This window comes from Chrysoperla carnea, chromosome 3 (genome assembly GCF_905475395.1).
Source record: "Chrysoperla carnea chromosome 3, inChrCarn1.1, whole genome shotgun sequence".
Lineage (NCBI taxonomy): Eukaryota > Metazoa > Arthropoda > Insecta > Neuroptera > Chrysopidae > Chrysoperla > Chrysoperla carnea.
Genome location: NC_058339.1, coordinates 91,165,648 through 91,177,114, shown reverse-complemented (window position 1 = coordinate 91,177,114; position 11,467 = coordinate 91,165,648). Strand labels below are relative to the sequence as shown.

The window sequence follows — 11,467 nt, the reverse complement described above, 5'->3', positions numbered from 1 at the left end:
TAATTCCAAAATTTTTCACTTAAAGCGCTGGCATCGATTTTATTGTCCCCACCATGACTACGCACACAACGAATATAAATCGACACTAAGCAGATGAGACATATTTTTTATGAAATTTTATTAATTTTTAAACACTCATATCAGAATTTTCTTATCGAAAAATGATCATGGCTATTTTTAAATAAATTTATTTTTACTCAATTTTTTTCATGAATGTTTTTTTTTTTAAATTAGATAATCTTGCGTCTGATACCAATTTCAATTGGCTAACTGATCGATGTAGTTACCTATCATGACTTACTTGTTCATTTGCTATGAACAGATCAGACACCGATCTGTTAATCAATCGAAATTAGTACCAGAAGAAAGATAATTTAATTACGAAAATAATAGTATAGGCAATACATTTAGGACGTCAGGCCTATACTGGAAGGCGCGCACCCAAAACACTTTTGGTGGATAGCCCTATTCAATACTGTAATATTACTTATGCTAACATAGATACTATAGTATCTGTCTCTTTACCATACCAGCATTGTAATAAACGCTATGCATTTCTTTCCGTGCAGAAATTTTTCGATTCCTCAAAGCGAGTCATTCATCGTCAACGCCTACCGATCCTTATTGATTGGAAATAATAAAATTATTGTTTTTTGTAGTTTGTTATAGCGCCTGTTGGCGGGATTTATAAAATTTCAATTTGAATATTTTTATTGGCCTTAAAAAATAGTAAGTATAAATACCTATTGCCATCTGATAGTCGAAATTGTAACTACTGAATTTGGGTCTTCTGATTTTAATTAGTAATATCTGGATGACCGAGCTTTGCTCGGTATTCTTAAAAAGACACAAATTTTATCACTAATAGAAGACCGTTTTAAATGTCTCCACACAAATACCAATTTGAATGTCCCGGTATTTTATTTCATTAACTACGATATACACCAATAGATGTGAGGAAGAGTTATAATTTGCATTGCCGGTTTGAGTTTTTCATGAAAAGACGGATAAAACGACGTATTTTTAAAATGAAACCTTATTAGATCGACTTATCGCCCCAAAAAACCCCTACATACTCAGATCGTTGATATATATATATATATATATATATATATATATATATATATATATATATATATATATATATATATATACAAAAATTGCTCGTTTAAATATATAAGATGAACTATTAACGCCAGTTGGCGAGTTGCAATTAACAGTTAATAGAAAAAAACGATACTCGAGATAAAAACTTCGAAAAAACGATATCACATGTCAAATATCGAAAATTTGTAAGTCGGACCTTCGGGGTTACATTGAAATTTAAGACAAAGATTTGGATGAATAACACAGAACGATCGCGGTAATTTTCATCAAAATGGACGGTACCTCATCTCTTAGACTATGTGAGTGAACCGGGGTTTTGGAGAAGGGATGGAGGCGCAAAGAAGAAGCTGTATGTGTTGTATGAAAATAAATTAGAACAGGGTCCTAAGTAAAAGTAAAAGCACATAATAAAAGCATTCATTGTTATAAAATGTAATGTATTTGGCATAGTTAGTTTAGATATATTTTATAAATTAGTCTTTTGAGTAATATTCTATTCTAAGGTAGAACCTTCTATCTGCATTCTTCTATTTGATACATACGAACGTAGAAGCTGTTTATGATGTATCTTCATTTGTCATGCAGATTCAACACAACACTGAACATTTGAACAGTAGATAAATAAATATTAGATAAAATATAATTTTCATATTTCTAAAATAATAGATAATAAGTACCCATACAAAGTAATGGAAAATATATTCTATTATCCACTCCCATGAGATAAGAACTTTTTATGCAAATCATTTTACGTGGAATAAATTGTTTAAAAATCTAAAATAAAACAAGTGAAAACAAACAATTGACTGAGTTAATTGTTGAAACACCATGCATAGTCAGTGTTGATTTCTTTATCACATTACATATACAAACATGTGACACATACATGTATAGTACCTATAAATGACTTTATAGGTTTCTGCATTACCGACCGACATTTAGTGTACAGTTTGTACACATATTATAAAATTTCCGCCTCATTGGCGCCCTCACGGGTAAACAGTGATGTTTACGAAAAAGTGTTTCAAACAAAAGTTGTTTAATTTTTGATAAGGAACAATTTTTTACATTTAAACTTTTGTTCTATCTCTAACGGTTTATAAGATGGGTCTTACGGACCCAAGACCCAATTGACCTATGATGCTCATTTACGAACTTGACTTTTTACGTCCTGAGTACGCTGTAAAAATTTCAGCTCGATATCTTTTTTCGTTTTTGAGTTATCGTGACCACAGACGGGCGGACGGACAACCGGAAATGGACTAATTAGGTGATTCTATGAACACCTATGACAAGATTTTTTTCCTAGCATCATTATTTTTAAGCGTTACAAACTTGGGACTAAACTTATAATACTATGTATATTTCATATATACATGGTATAAAAACACCGTGTATATCGTGTCAATGCCTAGATTATTGAACATTTTTTCGCCCACTCGGTGTAAACATCTTTAATATTGGTAGAAATAAAGCTCCCTTTCTAAAGGGTATTCGAACATCGATAACCAATCCCGGGTTTAACTATTGACACTCTGGGCAAACTGATACAAAAGTGGAAAAAAAAAGCTTATTTAGCTGAATAAAGTAGCAATATTTATTAAAAATACAAAGTGTATAAAGTAAATAAAAAATACGATAAATATACAGCAAGAACTATCACAACATTAAACCCAAAAAATGTATTTTTTAAAACCAATTTACAGAAATAAATTATTAGATAAGTACTAAAAATTTAATTTATTCTTCTTACAAAAATCATCCAATTCATATAATTTTTGATTACATGATTTCATGCATCGTGTAATCCATTCGTAATATAAAATTTTCGATGCAGTAAAAACTAACGATAAATCAGTTGAGAAAAAGAACACTAACCATACTAAATTCACTAACGATAAATTTAAACCGTTACCGTATCGGAAAAGTATCATTTTAATTAATTCGAAATAATTCGTTGTGGAAATAAAGAGCATAACTGAAACATATGGTAAACCTAAATACGGTTTTTGTGTTAAAACCGCTAATAGAAAACCAATTGTTGAAAAAATTCCAGCTAAAGCTTTACTCGGTTGATAAATTATCTCAATTTCATCGTTACCAAGTATATCTTGTTTTTCAGTAAAATGAAATTCTAACGCAGCTAAAATCGCTGTGATGATTGAGAATAAGATAATACGATAGGTCTGTGCTTTTAAAATGAAGGGTAGAACATAATTAAAAGCTGCACGCTCACGTCGAGCTAAAATATTATCGGAACTAGCTGGAATACATGCAATACGACTACTTCCCGATGAAACAGATTCATCAAAATCATCGGTTGATTCATCCTCAGTGGCTGTAACGGTTTTCTCAGAGACTGAATTTGTAATAGCTGATTCCGTTTTTAATATTTTATCAATTTCTTCGTCGGTTTCCTAAAAAAAAAACAATGAAAATAAAATTTTGTAGGTACATTATTAAAAACAAGTGAAAACAAACAATTGACTGAGTTAATTGTTAAAATATCCTGTATAGAAAGTGTTGAAAATCTTGCATTATTTTTTATAAATTGGAAGATTTTAAAAAACCAAAATAATTAATTAGTAAGTTGGGAAACGGCACCGATTTGAATGAATTGCTTTTTGTAACGTATTTATAGGGCGCCAAAGAACATTCAGCCGACTTACCTTAGTCATAGGAGGGGATAGGATCCCAGCAAAGGGCATATGTAGACCATAATTTTTTTAAATGCTTATTTTGGCATAAAATTGTCATCTAGTAAGAATTTTTGGTCGCGAATTACGAATTCGATGTCAGAAAACACGAATTCTACCCCGTCTTCCGAAAATCATGCCATTATTGGCCAGAAATTCCACGTTTTGGCACAAAAACGGCAAATTAAATATTTATCGTCCATATGTGCTCCAGGAGGTTTTTTGGGTCGCTTACGTACGAATACGATGTCGGATTACACGTATTAAGTCACGTCTTTCCGCAAATAATTTTTGCAGTAACAAAAAATTAAATTTTAAACGTCAATATATAATTTTTTTTTTTCTAAAACAATTATTGTGTTTTTTTATGCCATTTTTGTGCCAAAAAAGTGAAATTCTTTGTTGGCACGGTTTTAAGAAGACAGAATCCGTGTTATTTGATGTCGGATTCTTAATCAGCGACAAAAATATCTAATACATTACAATTTTAAGCAAAATAAAACTTTTTTTAAAAATTTTGAGCTACAATTGGCCCCCGCTGGGTCCCTATGCCTTCTATGACTAGTTTAGTTTAGTCCCTATAAACTCGTTACAAAAAATTTCATTAATTTAGATCCTGTTTCCTAACGTTTCCACTATCGACACTTTTTTCCGTTTTATTTACTGTAGGAATTATAAGTACCTAATGTTAATAATTTCTACATTTACCTTAATTTTATTATGAATTTTACTTGGAAAATCGGTAAAATCTTCTTTTTTCACTTTCATTATTAAACTGCCTAATTATACAAAAACAAAAAACAAAATAATTTAATTAAATTTTAAAAAAAATTGGGTCATTTATAAATAAAGTCCATTAAAATTTTCTAAATCCAAAAGTAAAAACATTTCAAAATAATTTTACAAGAAAATTAATAAACAACTTTTGTTTTCATATTTTCCATTCAAAACAGTTTTTATCCGAGGGAAATTAATTTAGAAGAAAATTTTATTATTTATGTACATACTTTGCGAGTATAATTTTTTCTGAAACGGAGGATATTCACAGTTTTCCCTAGAACTTTTCACGGTTAATATTTTCAAAAAATATATACATTTTATTGAAAATAATTTTTCTGGGCAAATAGTAGTTTTTGAAATAATGACATTTCTTTGGATAAATAACTTTTGTTTACATTTAAAAAAATTTTCTGGCTTAACTTTTTAAATATTATTTTTTATTGAGAAATATTTTTTTGGACAAAATTTTGTTTGAAAAATGGAAATTTATCGTACACGATTATTTTTTTTTAATAAAATTTATGGAATACTTTTTTTGTAATTTGGAAATGTAGATTCTAAAACAAAAATTCTTTGGGAGGGATTGAAACGGATTTCAATAAAAATGGTAAGTGAATTTATCACACAAAGTAGATTGAAATCCCCCAAAGTAGTAGAAATTTGATGTTGCTTGAAACTACAATTTTGTGGCTTTAATAGAATGCAATTTTTTGTACCTTTAAGTTTTAATTTTTTTGACCTTATAGAATTTTTTTCTAATACTTAAAAATTTTTTCGGAAAGAAATTGGTCGAGTAGAAATTGAGATATCTCTTTAACCACCTCCTAAAATTTAGTTTTGATTAAGAAAAACGCATGTTAAGTTTGAGCGACAACTCCGGCGGATTCATATACAGTCATATACAATGTTTTGCAAAGTTATTTCTGCTAACCGAGCAGAACTCGAAGCAACAGAAGCTCGCAATACGGAGTAATCAATTCAAACCTCCTTGCCAGAAAATTCGCTGTAACTCCGAAAATAATTCGAATTGTGAAAAATCCGTTAAAGGACATATTCTTGAGGGTCCGACCTTTAAAATTATGAAAAAAAATCGATCGAAAAAGCACAAAACATATTTTGTTTCGAAAAATTGACAAATACTTTTATTTTTTTACAGTCTTTAAACAATTGGCAAAATGAACCAAATCGAGTCGAAGATTTATCGTTTGATAGCATACATTCCGTAAATAGTGATAATGATTTATCTGCAACAGATCAACAAATAATATTAGAAAATTTAGGTGCAACCTATATTAATAAACGCTTGAATCAAGCACATGATACACTTAATTTAATTAAGCGATCATTATTATTAGCGTTCTTAGCGTTAATATTAGCTAGTTGTGATTATATTAATATTCTACAATTAATAAATATTAATTATTTAGTTATATTAATTAATAATGATCGATTAACTGATTTTTTAAATACATACATCGGTGGTATGATGAACAATACAATAATTAATAATATGACGTCATGAAACCATCTAACAAAAATATTGTAAAGCATCATTTACATTATTCAACATTGTATTTATGTTTAGGTAATTATAAAGTATATTCAATTTATTTATCGTAAAACATTTTATGGTGGAATATTAAAGTATTAAAAAAAATGACGTCGAATGACGTCGATTTAACTAGTGTCCCGAAAAATTGACTGGGACACTAGTTAAATCGACGTCATTCGTTAAATCGTAATTTATTTAAGTAAACATACAAATTCTTGGAATAGACTTTAATTGATTTTTGTGGAGAGAGTGTAACAAACATTCAGTCAATATAGACGAAAAAAAGGCCGGACCTGGAAAAAATTACAACAGTGACTCTGAGGTTATAGATCGTTAGGGGGGCATGTAAATAACTTATTAAGAAAATTAAGAGAATTTTTCGTTCCGCTGTTTTTGAGAAAATCCAAAAAAATGGGAAAAAAAAATTTGGAATGCGTTTTTCTCGGAATCTATTGATTTAAGGGAAAAGTTTTTCAAATAAAAAATGTAGAAGACACTGTCAGCTACATTTTATGTCATTGGAGCAACGTCATACGAGTTAAATTACAAAAAGTAGGTGGCGTTAAAGTATCAAAAAAAGGGTTTTCCACGGTTTTCATTAAGAAAAAATGATTTTTTTGTAAAATTGTAAATAAAAAAGTTGTTTGACTCAAAATTAACTTCAACTTTTATTTAAACAATTTTTTTGTAAAACTTACCGTTTTTGAAATACAGCTTGCTAAAAAATCTGAAAGTTAAGTTTTTTAAAATTTTGAAAAGGAGTGCTTGATTTCCTTTTTATTTTCTTGGTTTATTTAAATAAAAGTTGAAGCTAATTTTGAGTCAAACAACTTTCTCATTTACACTTTTACAAAAACATCTTTTTTTCTTAATGAAAATCGTGAAAAACCCTTTTTTTGATACTTTAACGCCACCTACTTTTTGTAATTTAACTCGTATGACGTTGCTTTAATGACATAAAATGTAGCTGACAATGTCTTCTACATTTTTTATTTGAAAAACTTTTCCCTTAAACCAATAGATTCCGAGAAAAAGGCATTCCAAATTTTTTTTCCCATTTTTTTGGATTTTCTCAAAAACAGCGGAACGAAAAATTCTCTTAATTTTTTTTAAAGTTATTTACATGCCCCCCTAACGATCTATATAACCTCAGAGTCACCATTGTAATTTTTTCCAGGTCCGGCCTTTTTTTCGTCTATATTGACTGAATCAATAACCTACAATTACTATGAAAGCCATCAACACATTAGTAATTAATACATATTATTTTTTCCTATATAATGTCACATCATTGCAGCTCGTGGTTTAGGTCACATGGTATACAAATTAAAAATTTCGACTTTTAATTTTAATATAATAAAACAATAATGTGCTTTTGTACCTCAAAATCAGAATACCTATTTAAGTATATACATAATTTTTAATTTTTATTAAATTTCATAATTTATTTTTCACGGCCGAAAGTACCCTATTGATTTAGAGTTTTTAAGACGGAACATTAAAATGTACTATCTGTTTTCTCAATGGTTTTCAAAAAGCAAAAAAGCATTCTTCCTGATCCCAGATTGAAATAATCTTATTTCTCAGTATTTAGACTTCCAATATTCTTATTGTTCAAATGCAGTCACCACGGGAGCACCTTCCAAAATTACTAGAGCAAAATTCCACCCAAAAATGTCTAAATATAGTATTTCATTTTTTATAAACGTAATTTTAGATTTTTATCATATTTCTAGGCTGTGCATTTCGATTATATTTGTCATATATCACAAGCATTACATTATTAAAAATACCATATATATGTTATATGTTATATGTATCAATAAAAAAGATTATCAATCATTAAAATATCTATCATATATTTATTGGACTATCATGGGAGACAGGTAGTTTGGAATGGGGGAACAGGTGACTGAGACAGGAGCTACAACTGTACTGGGAGCATTTGAAACAGTGACTATAATAGGATGGATTTTATTTTCTGTGTGTATCGATTTATTTATTATGTATATTGTTAGTAAAATTTTATATATTTGGTTTCCAATTAGATGTCGATAATTGTTCTTAAAAAGTAAATCGTTTCATTAAATCCTCCGAATCATTGCTGTAACGTTAAATCAGTAGAAAGAAGATATACACCCTTAGCGATAAAAGGATTGCAAAAATCAAAAGCGTTATAAATCAGGAATGAGATGATGAAATTTGATTTTTTGATTAAGGTTGTTGAGACGCTACAGAAAAAGAAAAGCCATTGTTCTTATAGGCCAGTAAAAGCACAATTTAACTTCGCACTAAAATACCGATTCAATTTTTTTTTTTATAATCCCAAATAATATAATCCCAAAATTTAGGCGCCATCTTGAAAACCATTTTTAAACACCGAATCAAAAAAAGGAGTGCTATAAGTTTGACCGCTATGTGTGTGTGTGTCTGTCTGTCTGTCTGTCTTTCTTTGGCATCGTAGCGCCTAAACGGATGAACCGATTTTAATTTATTTTGTTTCGTTTGAAAAGTATTTTAATGGAGAGTGTTCTTAGCTATGTTTCAAGTACGATATTAGGGTTCCGTACTCGGAATAACTAAAAAATAGGCGATGATAATCAAAGTCGGTTCAGTTTGGAGAAAGCTCTAAGGAAAAAGGTAATTTAATGGAAAAGTGTTCGTAGATATGTTTCAAGTGTGAGTTTAGGGTTGCGTACCCGAAAAATTTGCCTGGGGTTTTTTAAATTTGGTAAATTTCACTTGTTGTATTTGTTTTTGTACTTACCTGTACCCTGAAGATAGAGTGTTTTGTTACCCTCATTTTTGAGCTAAAGATGTTTGTTTTTTGATGTCACCCATAGCTCATAGAAGTTTGTGGGTATGTTTAAGAAACATTCTGTATATTGTCAGCCATGCAGCTGTATAAAACTGTATTCGTCTGCTGTAAGTGGTAAATAATTATCCTCATAAAAAACTTTTGTAATTAATCTTTATATTTTTAAACAAAAGTAAATTGTTCATGTGAATGCGACCATTAGGTCCACATCATCAACTTCCCAGATATTATTATTAATTTATAACACAGATGTGTTGTTTTGTGGCTAACCCCGCACTTTGTATACAAGAAGTCTTAAGATCAACACCACAACTAAAATTTTTTCAATAAATTATGCAAATTAGACATTCGTAAATATTTCTGTAAATTTTACGGAATAGTATAAAAATTGGGTGCTCGGGACTCGATGAAGTCGACGAACGTTGTTTTTGCCTGGTCTTTATTGGCGAAGGTTCTACCGCTAAGAAAATTATCGAAGTGCTTCAAAAGATGGTAGTCAGCTGGCGAAAGGTCTGGGGAGTATGATGAGTGAGGTAGAACTAAAACGCCCAATTCTTTGAATATTCGGACGGAGACTCATTTCGTCGATTTGCTCTCAATAAAATTCTGCTGTGAAGATTTGGTTCGGTTACAGAAGGTTATACTGAATCATTTTTCAAGCTTTTTTACCTTTCCGAAAACCGCATGAGAACTGACGCCCAGTTCTCTTCCATTGCACACACCGTTTGCGATGCGTCATTCTCCACCAGGATCTTCAAATAATAGCCCTGAATTACTGTAGGTCAACCACTTCGGGATCTTATATTCGAGGCTACCCTATCACATGACATTAAAACTTTAAACAACCTAATAGGAAACTGGAAATGGATTACACTTTATTTGCGGAAAAATTTAAAGTTTTATTTACCGCTCCCAAATGTCCCCATTTCTATGCACCCTACTTGTCAATCCTGAATTTTCGAACCCGTCTCAAGAACTTGCCTCTGAGAAATTAGTAAATAAAATTAAAAGTTTAAAATAAAATGAAAAACAATTTTCTATATGTTTAATAAAATATGTTTAAACAAAACAGTTTTTCCATTTTCCTTTTTTAATGTAATTTCATTTAATATTCTTTATTTAGATGCATCATTAACTACATAAATCTTTTAGAATAGCTTGAAGCTGACTCAGATGTACAGAATTGCATATTCATTATTCTATGTTGCTTCTTTTTTATCTTATGGTAATATTTATAAATAGCGGAAATTACCCGTCACTTAACATTCGGGCTTTTATTTTTAAATTATTTTATAATTTACTAGCTGTTAAACCCGCTTCGCTGGGTTGTTTTTGCACATTTAAATATCAAAATTGTTAAATGAAAGACTTTCTTTTTAATTCTCTCTGTATGTACGGAACAGTAAGATTTTTTTGGCCGATCCCAATATTATGTCTACACTCTGTGTGTGTACGGAAAAGTAAAGGAAAGATCGATAGAAACCCATGGAACATTCCAGAATATTCGAGAAAGTTCTAGAAAATTCGATAGAAATCCATAGAACATTCCAGAATGTTCGAGAAAATTCGACAGAAACCCATGGAACATTCCAGATTGTTCGAGAAAGTTTGATAAAATTCAACAAAAATCCATACAACATTCGAGAATATTCGAGAAAGTTCTAGAAAATTCGATAGAAATCCCTAGAACATTCCAGAATGTTCGAGAAAATTCTAGAAAATTCGATAGAAATCCATGGAACATTCCAGAACTTTCGAGAAAAATCGAAAGACATTTGCGCCAGTAGCGCCATCTAGTGAAAATTGTACTATTGACAGTGGGGCCTATTGTACTATTAGAACTATTTTTTTAATCTATTTTCTATGAATTTCTAGATCATTTTTAATTCCACCCCCACCAAACTCCCTTATTCACAATGGGAGCCTAAGGGCTACTCAATAACATAATCCCCTACCGAAGGTCAATGGTTAGTTTTAGGGAAAATCGGGGACATACAAACAAACACTCTCTTTTTATATATATAGATTAATTTAACATACAAAATTATTTTAGTTTTTCTTTTCGTATAGGCAACTTATTAGTTCATAAGTAATGTAAATAGTCTATACTAAAAAATAAAGTATGATTTTTTTGTCCTTTTTATGGTCATGCACTTTCTGTACAGTCTCTTTAATTTCAGTTAGTGTTCTAAATCCGTATCTAGGTTGGGTAATTGTTAAGGATGAGCCCTTTAGGAATGTCAACCTCCCAGCCTCCTCGAATTTTTAGAACTATTTCCAAAAATTGATGTTTTAAAATCGTATTTTTTAGGGTATTTCTTAAAAACTTCAAAAATCGATATACTTTGAACTTTGGTTAAGAATATCGTTTAAACGCTTACATTAATCAAAACAAAACAAACAAAAGAGACCATTTTTGTAGATCAGTTAATTTTCTCTAAAAATATGTTTTTTCCATTTTATGAGTTTTATTAATTAAGTAGCGAGTTACAAAATTAAGAAGACAATATTTTT

The 11,467-nt window shown here is 30.0% G+C and overlaps 1 protein-coding gene across 1 annotated transcript; it reads right to left on the bottom strand.

Annotated features, from left to right (window-relative positions):
* Window positions 1–2,834: 2,834 nt before the first annotated feature.
* On the bottom strand, window positions 2,835–4,573 carry LOC123296348. Its single transcript, XM_044877810.1, has 2 exons — window positions 4,512–4,573; window positions 2,835–3,524 (listed from the first exon to the last, which is right to left on the bottom strand). Exons 1-2 carry the CDS (start codon window positions 4,569–4,571, stop codon window positions 2,835–2,837), a joined length of 750 nt encoding a protein of 249 aa, XP_044733745.1. The 5' UTR covers window positions 4,572–4,573.
* Between the last annotated feature and the right edge of the window lie 6,894 nt (window positions 4,574–11,467).